At 39.7% G+C, this 24,142-nt stretch overlaps 2 protein-coding genes across 3 annotated transcripts in view; one reads left to right on the top strand and one right to left on the bottom strand.

Moving 5' to 3' along the window:
* LOC111862810 (TLC domain-containing protein 3A) overlaps positions 1-15,661 on the top strand; it is a 22,455-nt gene extending 6,794 nt beyond the window's left edge. Inside the window, exons 3-7 of one of the 2 annotated variants that reach the window (XM_023848520.2) lie at positions 3,619-3,910; positions 5,285-5,386; positions 5,468-5,596; positions 6,911-7,070; positions 14,949-15,661. In XM_023848520.2, the coding sequence (XP_023704288.1) occupies positions 3,619-3,910; positions 5,285-5,386; positions 5,468-5,596; positions 6,911-7,066 (679 nt within the window). In that variant the 3' untranslated portion in view covers positions 7,067-7,070; positions 14,949-15,661. Of the gene's footprint in view, positions 1-3,618; positions 3,911-5,284; positions 5,387-5,467; positions 5,597-6,910; positions 10,157-14,948 lie in introns of those variants that run through there. The other variant, XM_023848519.2, reaches the window with a different exon arrangement.
* A 4,921-nt stretch (positions 15,662-20,582) lies between these two features.
* Positions 20,583-22,483, bottom strand: LOC111862846 (histone deacetylase 3). Its single transcript, XM_023848574.2, has one exon. It carries the CDS (start codon positions 22,187-22,189, stop codon positions 20,888-20,890), a length of 1,302 nt encoding a protein of 433 aa, XP_023704342.1. The 5' UTR covers positions 22,190-22,483; the 3' UTR covers positions 20,583-20,887.
* Positions 22,484-24,142: the final 1,659 nt, after the last annotated feature.

Below are 24,142 nucleotides of genomic sequence, written 5' to 3' on the forward strand. Positions count from 1 at the left end.
AGTGGCGGGGCGGGCTTCGTTACCGTGCGGAGGAGGGGGAGGGGAGCGCTGACTCACCCACCGCGTCACTGCTGGTGTGGGGGGGGGCTTTGCGCAACATGTCACAATATAAATACAGTGTGAGGGCAAAATGCATTTTTTTTGTCTTATAGCAGGTAATTTTAAAGGAATATCAGCCTCAGTACCAAGGGACTCTTATCTTATCACACTTTACAGTCAGTCAGTCAAGATAAGTCTTCAAGTTGAGAATTTGAAACTGTAATTATTGATATGGGAAGAGTAATGTTAACAGATGGCTGTAATCTTTTACACTAGATATTATATTTTGAGATTCAACAGTGAAAGTTTTGCATGATTATTAAATTGTAACAATTCAAATATGTAGCAGTATTCTGCTTGTAATGGATGTGGAAAATGGATCCATTTTACTGAAATTCATTTTATCATATCCCACAATTCAGTGACTATAATTAGTTAATATTTTGAATCACCTGACAATGATCTGTAAAGCTCAAAACATGTAGTGGTATAAACTACAACCACAATAAATTAATCCTGATACTGCAGTCTTTTTCAATATTAGAGTCAATTTTTACCGACTACACAACACGTTTTTATTATTATTACGCTACATGTTTCGACCTCAAGAGGTCATCCTCACGTGTACAAACAACTGTGTAATTACACGCAATCACATTCGTTTTTCCACTTATTCGACTCTGTATCTTATCCAGGCTTACGCTCAATGATATATCAAGCTCTTATTATAAAACACAAGTTAAAATATTATTCTAAATGTTAAATTTAAAAATTTTTTAAATTTTGTGAATCGAAGTTCGACAATTAAAGCTACAGTCTTTTTCTTTTGTTTTGTTAAGGCATTGTTATATAGACGGCCGCTATATACCATGTCGTCCACATACTTTTACACTCTCCTTTAAAATTGAGGAACATTTTTGTTGTTGGTTTTAACGGGCTTTTCAGTAGCTAGAGTTTGACATCACTTCGTATACTTGAAATAGATTTTACTAATCAGTGCTGGAAAAAATGTATTTATTTATTTATGGTTTGACAGTATGTAGGGTCAAGAATTTTCTCTTTTCCAAATCAACCAGACTGGTTCTGGGTTGCATCCATCCATCTTATCCAGTTGGTACTGACTGCTTTTTCCCCAGGGGTAAAATGGGTGGGGCATAAAGCTGACCACTCCAACTGATGTTAAGGGCAAGTAAATGTGGATCTATACATCCACTCCCTCATATGTCTTCATGGCGTAGTGCATAATTAGTTAAGTACAGGGGCAGTTTCACCTTTTTAGTTAATGATGTGGTCAGTAACTCAGGTATACAGCATGAAATTATTGGATGACCACTGTATAATAAATTGGAGAGGATGTGGAATTGATCTGTTGTGGCCCAATTATGGATACAATGACAATATTTTCTTGGAGCAACTCAAGAGAACTGCAGAAGACCTCAGTCAAGATGTCCAGTACCCAGGCTGATATTTAAACTCAGCACCTTCTGCATACAGAGCAAGAATGCTTGGCAACAAACCATTATTTTTTGTCATAAAAAACTGCTATGTTCAGTCGTGAGTTGATCACTTGGTTCGGTTGTGTGATGCAAAATTTTATTCTATCACTAGCCACTATCTCCATGGCCTTGGGGCATTTATAGTTCAGACTGTGGACTGTGATAATGTAAATTGTATATGTCCCATTTGATATCGATAAGCCTTGGATACAAGGTATCACAAAACATCTTCAGAAATGTTATTGTATGTCTGTTAGAGATAACAAGACGCTTGGATACTCTCCGTGTACTCTGCTTGCAAACGTAACTGAGGAACTGCCATTCTCAGCAGGGACAGGGATTTCGCTGTTTTCCACAGTGTCCAAACTGACTCTGGGCCTTACTGAGCCTCCTGTGCAGCCTTTTGCCAGAGATAAAGGAGGCCAGGCAGGAAGCTGACCCCACATCTCCATCTAATGTTGAGGTTCAGAATGTCTCCAGTCCCTGATATATGTTCAGGGTGTGGTGCTTAAGTAAACACAGACAACTTAATGACACTGATGTACAGATCTAGACAAGATCATGAAATTTGATGGAAAGAGATTATAAACATGTCTTTGGAAGTTCTTGTGTACTTCTAGCCAAATGACTGGGGTTTGATTCCTGGCAGGGACATGGATCTTTCTCTTTATGACATCTGAACCAGATCCACTGCCCACCCAGCATCCCGTATGATGCAGAGGGGTATCATGGCTGGATCATGAAGCTTGCCGTTCTCCTCCATCTAACGCCAAGCTTAAGAATGGGAGAAGCTGTACCTCTGCTCATTCTGACATTATTTTTAAGTTAATGATAGGAATAAATTTGTCTCTCTTGTTTTTTCCCTTTGGTTATAAAGTTGAAAGTTACAATGAACTTAGATGAAGCAGCATGGATTTGCAAAGTTTGGTGTACGTATCCTATGCAAAGAATCATAAAATAGTTCATACATAAGTAAGTTGGTAATGCAGATAAAATTATACTGGCTTTGGGTAGGGTCCAGTTGATGCTTCTTATCTTAGTAGTGAGGTAAAGGTGAAAAAGGTAAAGTTGTTCTTGTGCTTAATTAATTAAACATGATTCAGTATCATGGAGTGCTGGTATAACTCCATTCATTCCTAACCTCAGCACTAGATGGAGACGAGTAGTCAGTTTGATGTGGTCACTTTATCCTTGGGAATCAGCCCCCAGAATACATTGTGTAGGAGGCTGGGTGGGCCCGGTTATTGCTTTAGATACTGCAAAGAAAAGAATGATCTCTTTCCTCAGCTCAGAATCAAACCCCAATTCATTGGTTGTCCAGATCAGAGCCTAGTCACTGTACTGACTGAGCTGCGCAGTAATAAGCTTACCACATTTATGATGTTCATATCCATCCCTTATATCTCCCACTTTCCTGAAGATATTGTACATTATCAGTTCCTTAAAAGTTTTTCTATAAAGTTCTCATGAAGATCCAAACCTTTATTGGAAACGCTTTGTGGTACCTGTAGGATAATTAGATATGGAGTAAGAAATTAAACAGCGAACCTGGAAGATGAGTTTTCTCAATTGAAATTCATTTTTCTGGTATTGTTCAGTTGAATAGCCCTCTTGCTAAGTGGTGAAGTGAGACTGGAGGTTCTTATTGCAGTGAATATCAGGAATGTGACGCCAGGCAGTGTGGTAGAAAGGTACCAGTATCCATCTTCATGGTAGGAAAGTAAACCATGTGTAAAACCAAGGATACAGATGCAGAGAGAAAGAAGGAGGGAAAGAAACTGGACTGTGACTTGGCTGATAAGAGACACTAGTCTCCAAATGGGCATTTTAAGGGCCAACATTTACCATTGGCCCACTTGCACCCCCATCTACTTTCTGCCTTTCCTTAAATCTGTACTGTTATTTTCCCACACAGCTTACTTTTATACCCTAAAGATGGAAGCAGTGGGTTTCTCCATAGTGCTGGTACCTTTCCGCCAGACTAAATGGTGCCACATCCCAGAGACAATAATCTTCTGACATTGAAGTGTTTGCTTTACTATTGAGGCATGTTGCAGCAGAATCGGCTGGGCCACTGTTTCAGGACTGTGTCGGCTGTACAGGCTTTGCTGTCATGTGTGACAGGCACAGTTGTCTGTGTCTGGTCATGCACTCGCAACTTCCTTCGCTCCTCACACTTCATGTCAGAAGCGTATGCTTGGTTTGGGGCAGCATACTTCTTCTATGACATCTGGTCCATGTACCGAGTACACAGCAGCCATGACAGGAATTATCATGGCTGTCGCTTGGCTCGACTCAAGGATTACCTCACCAAACAGCCGGTCATCGTGCTTCATCACTTGTTCATAGGTTCCTTTGGATTCTTAGTCATAGTGGTGAGTTAAAATGATGTATCACAAGCTGAAGTGTGTGCTTGCGTTCCCCAGTTAATATAAATGGATTCTACTAGTGTCATGTTGTGGTATTATTCTGTGAGACAGAACTGGCAAAAATACATTGAAATGAATTATGTTAAATGGGCTATATAAGAATATCAGTAAAACCATACATTTTTAATATAGTGTCAATTAGAAGTCATATCCAATTTGTATAATAACTGTAGGTAAAGGTGTAGCTACCCCTGTAACAGACCATGAAGATCTATAGGGTTGTGAGACATCAAGGCTCCCACATTTTCTCTAGACGGCGGTGAGGTTGCCAGCCTTATGTGCCAGCTGCCCTTTACTTCCCAGGAAGGTTCTTGGTACTCATTTCTGTTAAGAGGCTGAATCAACCCCAGGGCCATAGTGCAGCTGGAAGGATTAGGTAAATTGAAAAAGAAACCCACTTCATCAGGACTCAAACCCGCAACATCCAGCTTGTAGCATAGTGCCTCAACCAACTGTGCTAACATGTGCCCCATAATACAACTGTAGGCACTAAATTGATTTTAACATATCTCAGAAAATAACTAAATTTTAGATCTAAAGTTTTTAATTTGATTTGATTTAAATTTTAAAATTTAACCTGAAAACTTGGTTATTAATATAATTGAGCATCATATTTTACCAAAACTTGTGAGAAATATTAGTGGTAGTAATACTAGTATAGTGAAAATTTGTGTGTGAGAAACCTAAAATTAAATGGAAATATAAAAATTACAAATTACCATTTTCTTCACAAATCGTTGCCATGCGGACCCATGTTCATAAGAACTTTTTGACTCAAAATGATCCTAAGAGCACATAGTTCACTTTCAACGTATGGCCTGCTGATGGCCGAACATAAGCCATCAACATATCAGCATATAATCACCCTAAGCAGGACAGTGTTTGTTTTAATGTTTGTCAATTTGTTAGTTGTTTTCATGGAAAGCAAGAAAGCAAGTGCAAAACTGATCTCATTTAATTATGATTGGGAGCTGTAAACAACAATGGAAGGTATGTTTCAGTTGGTTTTACGTTGTCATCACAGTGTTGACCATTGGCAAAAAAAATTACATCTGGACTAGAAAGCAGAACCTCTTATTCTGTGAAGCTGTTTTTCTAAAGCGTTTTGAATTCACAGTGTGCATATTCAGTGAAATCACAATTTCAGTGTCTGTCTGAGTGTATCGATGGAAGCTGTAGCTAGAGATGCAAATTGTCATATTGTATCATTTAATTTCCAGCAGATGTTCATTTAGTAGCGTGTCTAAAATAAAGTTTGTGTACAACAGTTTTTGTTGCGTATCAACAATGTAATAGAGTAAATCTCTTCTGTGTTTGCAGTACCTGCGGGGTGGTTTGGGCGACTGTGTGTTTGGGTTCGTGTACCTCATGGAGTTGAGCACCCCCTTTGTTTCATTCCGTGGGATCCTCAGCAGGCTGAAGGTGAGTCTGTGTCCACTGCATTTGCTGTGAGTGGTGTCTTGTCTAAACGGTATTGTCATTCAATCTCTGACAATGTTTCAGATGAAATCATCGCAATTGTACGTCATCAATGGCCTGGTGATGCTAGTCACATTTTTCTTCTGTCGTGTGGTGATGTTCCCTTATGTCTTCTACCTGTATAGTCGGCTAGTTGGACTGTCATACTGGGAGGTGAGGTTATCCTTTTTGCTGGGCATTTTGACACTTTTCTTGCATGATATTGTTATACCTATTTCTGACCCTTTTCATCATTTTGAATGCATTATTAATATTTACCATCTACTTGCTGGGCCTGTTACAACTTCACTAGAATATGAACTGAAAAATGGGTGTGGACAAGATGGTAACTATGAAAATTTCAGGGAAAATGATCACAGATGTTAGAATGAGAGATAATGACACATTTATTAGGGTGGTGGGCAGATTGCTTCATTTTGAAAATGAAATAAATTTATAAGACAGAATCAGCAGATATCGATTGAAGAATACAGATTAGTTCCTGATTTTATAAAATTGTGAGACCTCAAAACAATGCAGAAAAGCAACCTCTAAAAACCCATATAAAAATGTTATGCTGAATTGTGGATCTTTACATAGAGAAACAAAATCCACACAATGAATATGATTTTTTTACTGGGGAGAAAATGGGAGGGGATATAATTACAAATGGATTTTTTATTTATTTATTTATTTATAGAAAATATGTTGTAACTCAGAATGGTTTCACAAATTATTGATTTAAGCCGATGCATCGGTTTGCAAGGACTTTGTTCGTTGGCTAGGTTTGTTGCATAAAATTTTCACTTTCCTTTCTATCTTAATTTCATGTCTGTTCATGCTTTATTGCAACTTTTATTATATATTTTCCTGTTATCTCCCATTGACATAGCTATAGTTAACTGAGATGGGCTGTCCAGTGATTGAGGTTAGCTCTTTGTAAGGGACCCAGCAGAGGAGTTGTTTCTCTCTCACCTGAGGACGGAAACAGATCTGGTTTCAGAAACATCGTCTTTTCTAGTTATTAGAATACCAGAAAATGGAGAAAGAATGAGGATAGTGAGAAGGGCATTGGAATTAAAATTTAAAGAAGAGAGACATATGGGATGATGAACCAGTATGAGATGGTTTAGCCATGAAATGAAATAAACTGAAGTAAGGGAGATTGTGAGAAGGAAGAAGCAGTTGGAGACTGTTTTGTCTCTTGATCTGTATAAAATTGAAACCGCACAATTATGATTGAGCGTAGTTGACGATAAAAGAGAAATATAGTTCTCCTTCATGCAGCCCTGTTTTAATTACTTCCTCACTGCACATAAAATGTAGCCCTGTTGTGATATATCCCTAATGCTTTTGGGAAGTAAAGATGGAGGCTGTAGATTCCTCCAGAATGTTGGAAACTATTAACCAGACTACTTGGTGTCACAACACATTTCATATTCACCTCCTGAGAACCTCAAATCATACATACCTTGTGCTTGTTTCCAGGCCCTGTGGTCAGTTCCAGTTGGGTGTAAAGTTGGTGTGAGTGTTCTCTTGTTGCCACAGTGCTACTGGTTCAGCTTGATGCTATATGGAGCCATACGTGTGTTCACCCGTCGCAGACGTTCTGCCAGCATTGCAAAGCATGCCCGCCTGAGTTGATCAGGTTGGTGGGCTTGATGAGGTGCAGAATTACATCAGCAGAGTCAATTACTTTGCACAATATTCTTTTGCATCTTTTTAGTTCCTGATTATATTTTCCTTGAATGAGATATTTTTCAAATTTTCATGATGAGCAACAAGAAACCTAAGACTATGCCGAACTTAATATTGTATGCAAGCAAGCATCTAATAGTCATTAATCTACGTGATAGTGGTCAATGTAGGCTTCAGTATTATTTTTCCGTTTTGTGATAATGGCAGGGTTGAGAATATTTGTGCTGCTGTTGTCTTATTTTGTTGTTGTTGTTCTTGTTGTTGATGTTGTTCATATTGTTAGGTTATATTGAAACAAACTGGACAATCATACATAGCACTGAGGTGCTGGATTGCAGTCGATGCTTCCAGCCCGTTAGTGTCCTTCCAGTCCCAACAGAATTATGATAGACTAAGTAATAAAGTTTTGCGGGGAAACAATCAATGTAGCTTCTATCGTTAGTAAAGTCCTAGTCATTTGAGGGCATCACTTGTCACATGTTAGGGTTATAATTTGTCATATTTAAGATGATTTTCTTTAGAATCAATATGTGGGGTGACCAACATCAGTGTTCTGTTTGTCTGCCACTTTAACATTCATGGTCTTCCTGTTTGGTCTTCTTGCATGATAGTACCTCATGTAACAATGTAATACAGTCATTGCATTGTGTGAGAGTAACTGAACCCATTGGCTTATACAGGGAAATGACAGAATTTTATTGTCTCCAATTGACAAACAAAATCAGATGGTATAGTAGGATTTATATTGTGGAGCAGGGCTTCCCAACCCACTTCATGCAGCCCTGTCAATTTTGTGTGGACTGCAAGTGTGTCCCACCACTCCCCAAAATGTATGTAAAATCTTCCCCCCATTTTACAGATCCTTTCAGAAAACTAGACGGACTTTGTGGTCAGTAAATAATGTGTGCAGCTTTTGGTTGACTTCATGTGACACTGATTAATAATTTAGAAAAGTATGGAATTAGTATAACTCTGTGATTGTAAGCATTGTTGGTGCAATGATACTTAAGCACCATTGAACTGGAACATTTAGTTTAATGTTGTTTCTAACCTTATGGGTTCAGTTCTTATTTGTGTACTTGTGCTTCATGGATTTTATCAATCTGTAGCAACATAATGGGAAATTTTTCTTTTTATATAAAGCAGCATGTGGACAAGTACCTCATGTAAAATGGAGCCCCTCATTGTTTGATGTTGGACAGCCTGCTGCAGTATGCAATGAATAACAGTAGTACGTGTATATAAGGTTCCATCGAACGAAGCTGCATATATATATATATGCACTAATTGTATATGCCTTCTTTATTACTCAACATATTTCAGTCTTATATAAATTGTTTCACCTCCAACAACATCCTCAATAAACAAGATTCACAGTGACTACTTGTACTGCACAAAACTGAAACAGAGAAAACAGTGGAATAGAAAACCCGCCACATGCATGATAACAGAGTGGAAATAAGAACTGTACGTATCACAGTGCACATTACAGCCACGCAGAAAAAAGATTATTAAAGCAATAGCACAGATTGCACTACACATATTATCATGTCTTAGTGACTAGACACAGGGCTTGGATTGGTAATTAAATCTGTTGAACACTTACAAATCATAACTACAAGTAATTATAACATTGTCATTAATTCAACTTTCTGCTTCTCACCACAGCCCATGCTAAGTCTTCACTATCCGTTGCTTGGCAATAGATCCCAACAGTGGGCATTCCTCCACTTTGTGTTGTCCTCACTGGATGATCACTGGCTTGCAGCTAACTAATTGCTCCAGCTGCCGACTCTCAACTGTCTTAACTAGCCCCGTTGGTTTTTGTTATATAGCCTCAGATCAGACTGCTTTGCCTAGCAGTGGCCCAGTAGTTCCTCTGTTGTGACTTGTTTATTCATGGTTGTGGAATTATGTTTACCAGTCGCTGCCTGTAATGGCCTTCAGCCCTTATGTTACAATATAATATTCAGTGCCGTGCCATAAAGAACACAGGTAGCAATGCAGTTCTCCCCCCCCCCCTTCATGCTCACATCTAAGTGAATCATCTGTGAAACTTGAATAAACAATGGGATAACGCAGACAGATTTATACATTTTAATGTTTTAAATTAAAAAACATTCCGACATTTAACATAATATAGTAGAACCAGCATAATCAACATAGATTTATGTCGATTATGTTGGTTCTATTGCATTATGTTAACCACAAGAGAATCACACATGGATAAAGCCAAAAATATATACATTGGCCATTGTACCAGTTATACATTACTTTTTGTAAGTACCCTGTTCATACCTAGATAAACCAGAACATGCTGTATGATAAAGGTATATACAATTAGTGCAATTATACATAGTTGTGTTTGACAAGCCTTCATGTGCTAGTAGTTGATGGTCCAATGCAGCAATTCAGGAACATGATTTCCTCTTGACAGGAAGTATGATTTAATGTATTCTTGCCATAATTTTACACAAAAGACGAAAAGTTGCCACGATAAAAAGAATTAAGAAACAGAACTAGTATTCTTGGGAAGAAAGAAAACCAAAAATAGTAAGCTAAAGGGTTAAGGAGTTAAGGTTTCTGAGCATAAGCTTTTGCAGTAGTACTTACACTGTACATCACAAGAGCCTGAGGACATTCATCACTGGCAATATTTCTGTAATGTTGGCCTGAATGTTACAAACAGCACTGCATTACTCTGACACATTTTGGACATTTTCCATCAATTTTCCATCATGTCATTTTGGTTAAAGAAATATGTTTCAGAAGCTGGCTTTGCTTCCATCACCAGGTGAAAGTACTGAAAGCTACCTGCCCCATCTGGGCATAGAGATTAGTTCCATTTACTGGACCCAACAGTTCCATCTGGTGGACACATTAGAATATGTTTCATATTTGTACCCCTTGGCAGAAGCAGAGCCAGCTTGCAAAATATCTCTTTCTTTACCCTAAAACGAGATAATGGAAAATGTCCAAAGTAAATGTCAGTTTAATAATATATGAAGAAAGCAATCTTCTGGGATTTGTCACCGTGTATATGTGGTGTTAACCGACGTTTCGGAGGAACGTATCGCCTCCATCTTCAGGGTGAGAACCGGTAAAAGCAGACTGGTGCAGACCAGTCTGCTTTTACTGATTCTCACAGTCTCTTCGCTTGCAGATTTCTTATATTTTCCTTCTACCCTGAAGATGGAGGCGATACGTTCCTCCAAAATGTCAGTAAACACCACATATAAACGGTGCCAAATCCCAGAAGACTGCTTTCTTCATAGTCACCGCCATGAAAGCCTCAAATCTTACTTAATAATGTATGTTTGTCACAAATCTTTGGACAACATTGCGCATATCTTGGCAAGTGAGAATGTGAGAAGATATTCAGTTTGCTAAGGGTGGAAGCAAAGAATAATGAGCGATTTCAGCTTCAGTAAATTGTCAGGACACTGGATGAAGGGGTAATGAACATGTAGACAGTATTAATTACAGTGAAATCTCTGTTGGCCTCATGTGAATCCACTTAGACCTAGCCAACAAGCAATGGCCAACTTACAGAAACAAAGAGTTAGAACTTCCGCTTTTGTGTCTGTATCAACCACATACTTAACTGTTGTCTTGTATTACATTTGCAACCATGTTAAGCTTCTTGAAGCACTTTGTTTTGTTTCTGACCCTGTGACAGCTGGGCAGACCACAAACTGAATGTCAGATTAATGGGTCAGAAGTGCATGTGAAAGAGATACTTGTGAATATTCTTGACCAGTAAAAAATTAAACATACAGCAAACCTATGGTAAAATGAACAGAAAGGAATGCACAGTTTAGTGGATTATTAACTACCAGTCACAAATAAATGGCAGAAAGGGTGTTTAGCAGGTACATCCAAAGGATGAATGTGTAGAGAGATTTTCATTTGCACAGATTGGTACATTTACTGTGTGGCAAAAACATAAATGTTGAAATACATACAGAACCATGGCATGAAATGTAAGAAGGTTGACAAGACAAAGGAAGATAGTCATGTGTGAATTACTTGAGTTTATCAGTTCTTTAAAAACATGGCCAGTTATGTCTTAAGGAGACAACCAATTTCACAGGTTTCACTGTACACCATCTGTTGTGAACAAGACCTCGAGGAGTGTATTCTCGTAACGTCACTTTATTACTCTATACCAGGCATGTCCAATGCGTCAATCACAGGACGATTTTTGGTCAATCTCATAGGCCTATAAGGAAATTATATGTGAAAAGCATGTAAATTCACTTGTAATATAATATAATTATATTAAGATTTTGAAGGGAAAATATGTATTAAAGTAGTCTGTACTTTCACTGTATGTTGCTTTTACAACAAACATCATGTGTTTTTACCAATATTTTTGCTTAAAGCGAGGTATGATGATAGGAGGGAGTGGTAGATCACTGGCAGTTTTGACACTTAAAAGTCAATCACAACCTGTTTGAAGTTGGACATGCCTGCTCTATGCCATGACTACCATTCAACGTAACTATAACACAAAATGTTGACCTGGTCATTTCACAGTCACTCCTTCGTATTATCAACTCTCACTATACTGTAGAACAGTCGAACTCTCCGTGCTGTCCTCCACTGTCTTCTGTCTGACTTCACAATCCGTGCTCTCACGCCTTCTCTTGCATTGCTCTCTGGCTGCCCTTTGTCTTGGCACACTGTACACACACTCTACTAACACTGGCTCACACACCGCTCAGCTGGCCTCTTATATCGTTCTGTTGCCACGTAGTAACCACGGTGCCCCTGTTATGTCACCGCAGGGGGTGGGGGCAGGGGCGGAGTGTATACTGGCCTGTTACCATAGCAGTGGCAGCGGATCTATGCTGTTACGTCACCACGGCAGTGCCTAACACAGCTGCTCTGCTGTTACGTCACCGCTGGCAATGTGTGTTACCACATCGCGCAGAGACCATGATCCTCAACACCCTCCTTACTATGGGTCTGCAGCCCAAATCAGGACTTGACCTCTTCTATTCTTCACTTCCATTGTTCTCTGTTCATAGTACGGCTGAGTTCTGACAAGTGTGACATCATCATACCATGCAGTCTTCCCATATTTTCATGTGTTTCTCTGCGGGCTTACACCCTTCAGACTTCCCTCCGAGTATTTTCTTTGGTATACGAAGTTCTTCCATTCACTGTACATGACGAGCCCACTGTAATTACTGAATTAGAAATGTGAGATGTGATGAGGAAGATTATAGCCACTCAGTATCTGAGCAGACAGTAGCTGCAATTCTGATGATAAAGCTTTAAATTTTGTTAGTACAGGCAACAGTGCTCCATATCAGAATGACATCTGACATAACGAGACTTGGCAATTACACGTATTCATCCAAAAGTGCTAAGGGAAGGACAAGATTATAGCAGATCAGAGGGGTGGGTTCTAAATGTCCCTTGTACTGTGACCATCGGCAGTGTTGTGCATCCTCTTTCTGAGTTTAGCCCTCTCACAATCTCATGCTTTAAATGAAGCCGAGTTCTCAGCTTAAAGGGACCTTTGCTAATTAGTTTGTCACCTAAGCACTGGAGTTAACTATGGCCATCACCATCAGTTTTTTGGGAAACTGGGTTTGAGGTTAGGGAAGAAGACATTATCATGTGATAGGGTTACCATAGACAGGGTTTGGATTGGTAATTGAATATATTGACCACATACAGATCGTAACTACAAGTAACTATAGTGCTATCACTAATTCATACACACTGCAGTTCACTGCATCACATACTGAATCCTCTCAGTCTGCTGTGTCTTCACCAGTCATTGCCTGGTGATGGTTCCAACAATGTCCTTTGCTTCTGTGCTCATGTTCTTACTGGCTGGTGACTGTCCCACAACTAATTCATTGCTCCAACTGTTCTACTTATATCATCTCAGCATGGACTGTGTAGAAAACACCATTCCTCTGTTGTGTTTGTGTCTGTTGGGATACCCGCGTGATCACTGTTCAGCAACTGCCTAGCAATGGGTCTACATACTACAATATTCTGAAATCTGACACTTGTGAGTAAGGCAAACGTGTGGAAGTATGTGGAAATAGTGCACCACATTACAGAGATTCAGAAAAGTGCATTGTGTAATTTTTGCCAAGTGGACAAAGAATTCTCCAGTATTTCGGTGATCACTTGGCCCCATGAAGCAGAGTCCCAGGTGGAGAAATCTTACTTTAGCTGGAACCTTACAGTCATGTAGGACATCAGGTCCCATAATCTTTTTTGAGGCAAGACAAATACTGAGGATGTAACTTGTCTTCTCTTTTGCAAGAAAAATGTGTACAGGATTTGCATTTAAATACAGTGAAATCCTCATTTGAGATTTCATTGGGGAACCATGAATTTGAACACTATAATGAGGAAAATCTTACGTAGAGGAAAATGAATACCAAGAGGATTCTTGCCTTTGGTTTTTGTGGCTGGAGCTTAATGTATGACTAGAGTTTTGAAATACACCACATACACTGTTGAAGGTCTTCTGACATCTAGGCAAGCACTGCAGTTGCCATCTTCAGGGTAATGTCGTGGTTGGGTTTGGAAGCCCTTATGCACCTCTGGCAGTGGGCACTAAGCAGGATGTGAAGGAATGATAGGATGAAAGAGTGAAGCAGGGTGCTGCTAATACGTGAAAACCATGTGACTGAGGAATAGAGGTGATGAAATAGTTTTGGACACCGGGTAGTCCGGAAAATATATTAGTGATCACATGCATGAATGTATGTATAAGGGGTGGGCCTTCTCGGCCCTTGCACCGCGACCTACCATGGTCTATTGTGCTTATAAATAGTGATCACATGGTTAGTATATGATGAAAAGTTGTAGCAACCATCTGGTCAGAAAAAGAGGCTGTGAAATATGTATTAACAAGCTTCAATCTCTTATATTTGACATGAATCAGGGAACATCAGATGTGGTTTCTGCTGTATAAGGCTTGTCAACCTCATCAAAATGAGAGAAAAAAAAGGTTCAGAACTTGAGAGCATATTTGAATCCCTGTTCTTCTGAGCTGGATGTGTAGTTGGTACCATCACAGAGCTTCCACTTACATGTTCTTCCTTCACATGATAACTTTCATATGGAAAGACTGTATTGTACATTTGTAATTGCACAACCAGTGCCCATAGTTTCCGTTTTGTAGGTTATTTTACTGTCTGAACTTCACATTATCAAATGATAGGATGATTTATGAATACTGAATTCAAATGGATTTGGACAGAAGTTCTCATGGCCTTATCAAGGTACTACCCCTTTCATTTGCGTGGAATGGTAAGATAAAGGCGATTTTGTTCCTGTGCTTAATTAATTAAGCACCACATCATGAAAATGTATGGAGGAGTGGAGGTATAGCTTCACCATCCTTGACCTTAGCACTAGATGGAGGTGAGTGGTCAGGTTCATTCTCTGGCCACTTTTATTTACCCCTGGTACCCATTAAATAGGAGGCTGGGTGGGCCTCATGGCCAGCCTGAACGTTGTGGAATAGAGAAAAATGTCTTGCCCATGCCAGGGATTGAACCCCCAGCTGTCCAGGCCTTTGCCATACCAGCTGAGCTATCTAGGTACAATTCAAACCAAGCATCTGCCAATACAAGTGTAAAGTGTAACTACTGGATGAAGCTACATAGTGTAGTACTCACGTCACTGTACATCTGACAAAAGAGAAGTTTTCTCAACGTCTGCTGCCATTATTCATTCACTATTATCAGCGCAACGAAATGGCATTGCATCATGTCCAAAGGAACTGTATGGCCTGCAGATACTGACAAAATTTTCTCCAGCAGTGATGCCTATGACTTGTGTTCAGGTGGTGACCAGTTTGGATCTCAGCCAGGACACCGACTCTCCTGATGGAGGCGTTTTGTGGCTGTCATCAATTTCTAGAGAAAGAGTTAGTGCTTCAGATTAGACCATGACCACTGCCTTCCGAATTTCCATTACTCATCATTATCCTACTATTTGATGCTGTATAGTCTGAGCTATTGATGTTAAGTAAATCCTAAAATAAATAAAGACATACAGATAATTTATCAGTGGTTCTTCCTTGTGCTCTTCCATATCCACAGCTCTGGATTTTTTATTTCATGTAAATGGTATATACTGCATGAACACAAGGCAAGGTTTCCAATATGCTCACCATTTGCAGTGATGCTAGAAAAGTGAAAAATATTGAAGTAGAGGTGTGTAAAGATTTTGATACTAAATATGGAGCTACTTGTCAGAAGAAGTGCCACATTATTTATTTATATATTTATTTGGAAAATAATTCTGTAATGTGAACCAGTTGATAAATTTGTCGTGTATAGCAAAATCCCCATTTAATGGAATTTCAAAGCTTTCACTAAATGGGGATTATGCAAGATTACATCATGAAACTGTTCATCTTTGTATAAGACTTAACTGTATGCAGGGGCGATGAAGCTTTTCTTTACATGAAACTGTTTCTGCACAAAAAATGAAATTACATCATCAGTAATATCAAATTAATAAAAGGTAAAGCTAACCCTGTACAGGCTGTGGAGGCCGTAGGGTTGTAAGATGTCAAGGCTGCCATATTTTGTAGACAGTCAGCTCACAGATGGCGGTTAAGTTATCAGCCTTATGCACCAGCTGCCCTTTACCACCCAGGAAGAATCCTGGTACTCATTTCTGTTAGAGGCTGAGTCGACCCCAGGGTCATAATGTGGCTGGAAGGTTTAGGTCAATCTAAATATCCATTAACCTCATTGGGAATTGAACCTGCAACCTTCCAGCTAGTAGCATAGTGAATATCAAATTAGTTATGAAATAATTAATGACCTGTGAAATAAACACGGTGGGTGTGCTGGCATAACATGAATATCAGACATCATTTTGAACAGTCGCATTAAGCAAGATAAGAGTTTCAGAAGCTGAAAATGATTTAACCGCATACTGTAGGGTTGTTAGGAACCTGCAAGTTTTTGTTAATTTAAGAAGATGGATATTTTAATTTCTAATAACGGATTTATGAAAAGGAAAACCTGTGAAGAAAAGCTAAAAATCTTAGTCTGTAACAGTAACACAAGTTTTCCCATTTGCTCTGGTGTGTGAACTCCTAAAGAAAGTGGCCTTTTTTTTTTATTGCTAGTGGGGTGGGACTAAGTCCCTTATACTGCGGCCACTTCAGGCCTATTGTACCAGCCCCAGATGATAGGTGAGGGTGATTGTGGAGCAGTTGATGGCCTTTGTGAAATCAGTATTTGCTTGTAGGTTTACTTATGAATTCTGTTCTCTTTAGCATGCAACTGAATCTTTCATTGTATGCCTATGATAAGACCAGGCATTTATACCACATGTATTGTATGAATTAGAAACATCGGTCTCACTTCATTTGTAAAATACAGGATAATCCGTTATAGATAAAAGTAAAATGTGAATTATGACCTCTTAATTTTTATTCCATAATATTTAGCACATGCACCCTACAGTGATGGGACAGTTAGCCCTTAATATGACCCCTCCGGATGGACACAAGAGAGTTCATAATGTTCGTCATGGTTCCATTCATGCAGGAATTGAACTCTGGATGCAGTATGGGAACTCACAACATGCTGACATGTTGTGAGTTCCCATACTGCAGCAGGCACACATTTTGTTCATCTCATGGTGAGGACTGTGTAGAAGATTTCTTTGTCTTATGAACATGTTCAATACATGAGGCATGTTTCAGTTATTGTTGTCTTTTTCATAGCATGTTACATTTCTTCATATTCAAATGGGCCAGCCTGTATAACTTCACTTGATATAAACAGCACTAAAGCTGTGTAAAGCAGTGAGCTTAAGTCATTCTGACTGAACATGTCAAACTGGATCTAACCAGCTATTAAGTTTAGTAGAGTGCTTGGGGTCAGATGTTCTCTCCTTCTCATCAGTGTAAAACATTAAATTTGTAGAGATTTTAGATACAGAGGTCTGAAGTGAATGTGAATGCAGTTGGTGAGTTGGTTTTTAGGTGCAGATAACAATTTTGTGAACATTTGTTTTTTTTTTTTTAATGAACTGTAAATGTGACAGTGCAGTAACCGATGTAACTTCCTCATTTGCTAGAATCCCCTGCCCACATTTATGTGAAGCCCCCCTTAAGAATCTACAGTATGCTATACAGAAGTCTAGGGTTCAGCCCTTCGAGATCCTTGTAAGCTAGAGTTATGCTGACTGGAATATTTAAAATTAAGAAAAATATGATGAAAAAGTGGGGGAGGAGGAATAGAAGAGAAAGGAGATGTAGAACAAGAGGAAATGATGGGCAATGAAAGGAGACTGTGAAGAAAAATGGAGGAACAAGAGAAGCTGAAGAGGAAGAATGGCATAAGAAATGAAGATGGAATGTGGAGTGAAAAAGAAAGAACAAGAGAAGGTGAATAAATAGCTATTCCATTAAAGGTAACAGGTCAAGTTTTCATGAGCTTAATTAAGCATCACACCATGAAGATGTAGTGGTGGAGATGCAACTCGTTGCATTCTTGAACTTGGCACTGAACAGAGATGAGTGATCAGCATTATCCCCAGGGGAAAAAGTCCCCAGTACCCATTGGACAGGAGGTTTTGTGGACACCAGAACAAGTCTGGATGCTGAAGAGAAGAGAGAATCTCTGCCCTGCCAGGAATTGAACCCTGATGCCCAGGTTGTGCAACTGATAGCCTAGTCACTATTTTAAAAAAAGATGTAAACAACCAAACAAGTTTATTTTAGTTGCTGATAGACTGCAGCTCTGTGATAATTATCTGTTACCTGTGAGAATTGTAGTGCATTGTTCTGTTTTCAGTGTTTTACACCTTCATGCATTTGACTCATATGTGAAGGACTTAACATAGGGTAGTTATGGTAAAATGGAATTGGGGTTCTTGTATGTACCCCCACATGCCTGAAAGAGCAGCCCAGAAGTAAGACATTGTCAGGTCATGTTCATATGTTTGTGTCTGCATAACTGTTTTCATGTAGAACAGACCACATTTTCAGATGTTCCTATACAAAACTATTTATTACTGTGCTATAATAAATAAAGTCAAAGCCATATTATCTTGTGTACTTTAAAAGAAACCCTCCAAGTTGACATAGTATTCACACCATCCTGCTGTGTTCCTACTTAGCATTATCGACAGATTTTATTTAGTGTTTCCTTTTGCTCTTAAAATGTAGCACATGCTCAAAGAGATGAAACTTAGACAAGTCAGTATTTTAAGTCACTCCATAAAGAAAATTTTTGCTCCCTAAAGATTTGCCTATTAATGATTAGGCTCTAAAGGTTAAAAAATAATAAAAAAAAATTGTATATCCCTCTCTGATTGGCTTTGTCAGAAATGAACAAATGTATTTCAAGAGTGTATGAAGTGTAACATAATTACTAATAATTAGTTGTTTTTTTTTTTATTGTGAGGTGGGACTAGGTCCCTTGTACTGCAGCCACTTCTGGCCTATTGTACCAGCCCCAGATGATAGGTGAGGGTGATTGTGGAGCAGTTGGTTGAATGAAGATTGGCAGGGGAACTGAAGTACTCGAAGAAAACCTGTCCCAGCGCCACTTTGTCCACCACAAATCCCATTTGACCAGACCCGGGATCGAATAATTAATAGTAACTGACTGAAATAATTTAAGTACATTTTACTGAAGAGACAATGAAAATTAATGTCATTAATACATACGAGTATACCATACTTGAGATTTAAGTATTACATCAGATGAATGATTATGATCCAATGAAAATGTGGCAAAATTAAAATATTTGGAAATAACAGTAACAAATCAAAATTGCATTCAAGAGCAGATTAAATTCAGAGAATGCTTGCAATTCAGTGTCTTTTGTCTTTCATCTGCTGTCTTAGGAACATAAAGATTAAAATATACAGAGCTATAATCTTGCCTGTTTCAAATGCATGAAGCCTAAGCTTGTGTATTAAGGGAAGAACACAGGCTGGGGGTGTTTGAAAACTGGGTGCTGAGGAGATTATTTGACAGGATGGAGAAATTTACAGAGTGAGCAGCTTCATCATTTGTACTGTTCACCGAATGCTATTACTCTGATCCAGTCAAGGAGACGGGTGGGCATATAGCATGGGAGAAGAGAGAAATATGTACAGAGTATTGGAAGAACAAACCAAAGGAACAGAACCAGCTGGAAGACCTAGGTATAGATGCAGGGATAATATTAGAATAGGTAAAGTTGTTCCTGTGCTTAATTAGTTAAAACACTATGACATGAAGATATATGTGGAGTGGAGATTTACCTCCACCTGACATTGGCATTAGATGGAGGTGAGTGGTCAGCTTCATGCCCTTGCTGCTTTACCCCTGGGAAAGAGTCCTTAGTACCCATTGGATAGCAGGCTGGGTAGACCCCCAGCCTCAGTTGGCCTGCATGCTGTGGAGAAGAGAAAAATCGTGCACTGCCAAAACTGAACCCAGGCCAGCCAGCCTGTAGCTACACCAACTGAGCTATCCTGACTCCTAACATTAGAACAGATCTTAAAGCAATAGGATTGGAGGGTGTGGACTGGATTCATCTGGTTCCATAAAGGTTGGGGATTTTTTTTTACCACTTGACCAACTTAGTACCTTCTGAAGTAGGGCTCTAGCCCATGGAATTTTCTAGATTGATTAGTACTCAATATAGCAACCATATGGTACATAAAGACTTCTTGCAGTAAATGTGTTTGAGCGGTTACAAGAAATGTCCTATACAGCAGTGAAGTCAGTGAGATTACACATTTACGGATACAAAAGTAGAGTTCACAGGACTCCAAAGTATAGCTTATATACTTCAAGAGTTTCTTTGGTATTTGTACTACACTGGCTATTTCTGCCTCAGAAATTGTTTGTGCTTGTTCTGATTCTTACTAGCAGTGCAGGCTTGATGTACTTTTTAGTACCCACGGTGGAGCCAAGCTGCCACTAAGAATACCATGGTAATTATGATGAGACATACACTCAGTGAAGAGATGTTAATTAACCCATCAGCATCCTTCCCCATTTCAAGTGGCCTGTCCTATGAAAAACAACCACAATTATTGCTGATATTCATTTGTGATCACTAGAAAACCCTTTCACTGGTCTCTGAATGCACCAGCAGCTTACACAAGTCACTAAACAAAACAGTATCTCAATATAACTCACAGATGTTAGTAAAACCATTTCAACAAATCCTTTGCATTTTGCAGAAGGGTATGTTTGCACTGAAGAGTGCTGTCTTCTGAGCTGTGACATAATCTGGTAGAAATTTACTGACATTTCAAGGTCAGAGAGTAAGCCAAGCAAGTACAAACTTCTATCAGACCACATGGCATGGCTTCTCACAAGACAGTACTTTTATCTCACTGCCATGAGAATTCCAGACCTCACAGGCTTGCAGTGATCAGCACATACCAACACTTAACAGATGGGAATGGGTTAAGTTTACATTGAAAACTATCATTAAAATAAAATGACAAATAAGACTACCATTTTACTTGAACAGTCAAAAAATACCACATGTTCCCCAAATGGGGATTTGTGGGTAGAAGGATCAAAGACAGAGTTGATTCCCTGGTGTATTTTTTATGACATGAGGAAATGCCTTATTCTCTACTTTAATTGAAAAACTTTTATAGTTAAGCACACAGTATACAATTCATGAATACTAAATTAATATATCAGTAAAAAGAATCTTAATTTGTTGTGGTCAGTTAAAACCATAGCTGTCAACGTATTGTTACTTGCAGAGCACAGCACCTCCACCTCTTATGACACTTCAGGCAGCCTCATCTCCAGCCTTATCCTGATCCTTATCTCCATCATAGAATTCATTGGCGGGCTCAATACGCCGATCCTCGTCTGCCTGACTCACGCGAACATCAGGATCCATCTCATCATGCCCACTACCTTCCTGCAAGGGAAATGCATCTCCTGGCACATCGTGCATCTGAACACTTGGTGAGTGCTGACACATTTTGAGATTATCATACACATGTTTTGTAATGGTTTCAAGGTACTGCTTGGTGTTTGCATTATCTGGCCGTGGAAGAACATCTTGGTGCAGTGTGAAATCAGGTGCAAAGTACTCGAGATATTTGGTATATGGAAGTTCATTGCTTATAGGCTCATCTACCAAAAGTGAGGTCTCGTACGTCCAGCATCGTGCCACATTTCGCAAAGTGTACCCACCACCACCAACAGCCAGAAGGGGAACATTCAAGTCACGCACAAATTTCACACAGTCTCCATGCCCCTTTGTGCTAAGGCTAAAGCAACCCAATCTGTCATGGGCAAGTGAATCGGCCCCACATTGCAGTACAATGGCTGTTGGCTGATAGAATTCCATCACATTTGAGATTACAGGTTTGAAAACTTGCACATAGCTCGCATCATCTATGCCCTCCTTTAGCGGAACATTGACAGAATAATAGCGTCCACTCTCTGCACCCACTTCATACATGTCACCTGTCCCTGGAAAAAAGTAGTTACCATATTTGTGGAAAGACACTGTCATGACTCGATCCGTGAGATAGAATGCTTCCTGAACACCATCACCATGATGAACATCAATGTCAATATACAACACTCGGGCATGATACTTTAGTAACTCTAGAATTGCAATAACAATGTCGTTCACATAACAGAATCCCGACGCCTCGAACTTCTTGGCATGATGCAGACCACCTGACCAATTGATAGCAATATCACAACAGTTATTGTTCAGTTTCATGGCACCTTCCAAAGATGCTCCTGTGTACATTGAACAGAAGTCAAATAAACCTTCAAATACCGGGCAGTCATCACCGACGTTGAAATGACTCAAGTACTTCGTGAAGCCCTGCAAATTTTGAGGAGTCACACGTTGAAGAAATTCGATGTATTCATCAGAATGAAATCGACACATGTCGTGAGCACTAGCACGGTAGGGTCTGTATATCTGCATTTTCTTGTGCAAGCCGTAATTTTGAACAAGACTGTGGATAACAGCCAGTCTATGAGGTTTCATGGGATGCCCAGGACCGTAATGGAAGTTCCCAACGTCAGGGTTGTAAAAATATGAAACCTTCTTTGCACTCATAATTCAATCTCCTCTAATACACCGTAAGAATCTGTAGTTTTGTGTACATCACTATACCACGTACAAAAAGAAACACTATTACACCAGTATAGAGGTTATGAACGCGGAATTAATACTTCAATGCCACGACCTTCCAACGTTAATATACATTAACTTCGTAACTTATTTTGAGCCATATGTTTTTCTGACCTCCTGTGCTTATATAAAATTAAAGAAAGACGTATAACTTGTATTTGTCATACAGAATATTAAACAGTTACACAATAGCAACACCGCTTCCACAAGTACACAGAATATAAGTATTGCACATAAAACATATAAATGAGCAACTCACTCCACAGAGTAAATAACGTTAACTCCATGCCACCTATGGGCACTAATACACATAGATCTGCTGTATATAGCCGCTGCCACCAACTCCGTCGGTATAAAGCTTACTCTGTTTTGCCTGGTGGATTGAAACATGAGCATTGCTAGGTGGTTGATACATCATTTTTATGTAAGGAACGGCCGTATTTCATAAACACGGATCTTCAGGACAAATCCTCTCATAAATGGTACAACGAATAACTAACTAACTTTGAGTTCCACTTTTTTCTTTAGAGCCTATGTGAAACATCGGTTAACATTCTCTCGTCTTCTCTTCCTTCTCTTCATTGTCACTACAAGTATCAGAGTAATCGGCCATCAGATCTACACAACGCAACAGGCTCCTGCAATTTAATATTATAACTAGCTACCCTCACGGAGCCGAGCGCTTCATCAGAAGCCGCCAGTTGTGCAACTATTCAAGAAATTCCAAACATTTTATGGATCACGAAGGTTCATTACCGTGTTCACAAGATCCCTACACTGGTCCCTATCCTGAGCCAGATAAATCCAGCCCATACCACCCCATCCTATCTCTCAAGGCTCCATTTTAATATTATCCCCCACCTACGTCTTGGTCTTCCTAATGCTCTCTTTCCTTCTGGCTTTCGCACCAGTATCCTGCATGCATTTCTCTTCGCCCCCATTCGTGTTACATGCCCTGTCCACCTCATCCTCCCCAAAAATAACTGCTGGCGAGGTTCAGCAGCAAATTAGCAGCCAATCAGTCAGTAAGTCATACATAAGAGTTACCGTCTTGGGTCGGCCGCGCCATAGCTCAAGCGGTTAATCGCTGGGTTCCCATCGCGGCGTCCCGGGTTCGATCCCGGGTCTGGTCAAGTGGGATTTGTGGTGGACAAAGTGGCTCTGGGGCAGGTTTTCTCCGGGTACTTCGGTTTCCCCTGCCAATCTTCATTCTACCAATTGCTCCACAATCACCCTCGCCTATCGCCTGGGGCTGGTACAATAGGCCAGAAGTGGCCGCAGTACAAGGGACTTAGTCCCACCCCACTAGCAGTAAAAAAAATAATACCGTCTTGGGTCCAGTGTGATTTTACTTTGTTGTGCGATCCGTTACGGGTGGGGGCACACCAAGGAAACTGGCAACCGTAACGCAGCCGCAATTTCCTCAATTTGCGCTGCTCCATTCGGTAACATGTGTTCGACTTCGGGTGATAAAAGTTCTCGGAAATTGCGGTTGCCAGTTTCCTTGGTGTGCCCTCGCCCTAACAAATTGCGCATATTAAGGACGGAAGACTTGGTGCATGTCATAGTGAATCGTATAGAGCGTGAATTAACGATAGCCTTGTAATTAATTGTAGTTACGACCTGTAAGAGTCCAACAAATCCAGTTACCAATCCGAACCCCGTCAACGGTCACTGAATGCGTGACTGTATATATATATATATATACACGTATCGCAATATACCACGGTGATAGAAGATAGGTTCACTGTCGTCACTGTCACGTCAAGTTTTAAGGACACGCCTCCTTGCTTCTGGATGCGGTCCAAAACATGAAATATGTTCTCCCGATCTCCCTACAGAGGGCCAAAAAGTCGCCATAATCAGCTGACGTCATGT

The sequence above is a fragment of the Cryptotermes secundus genome, unplaced genomic scaffold (genome assembly GCF_002891405.2).
Source record: "Cryptotermes secundus unplaced genomic scaffold, Csec_1.0 scaffold462, whole genome shotgun sequence".
NCBI lineage: Eukaryota > Metazoa > Arthropoda > Insecta > Blattodea > Kalotermitidae > Cryptotermes > Cryptotermes secundus.

Bases quoted from the DNA above. Each gene is read 5' to 3' on its own strand.
- LOC111862846 (XM_023848574.2), bottom strand. From the start codon at position 22,189: ATGAGTGCAAAGAAGGTTTCATATTTTTACAACCCTGACGTTGGGAAC.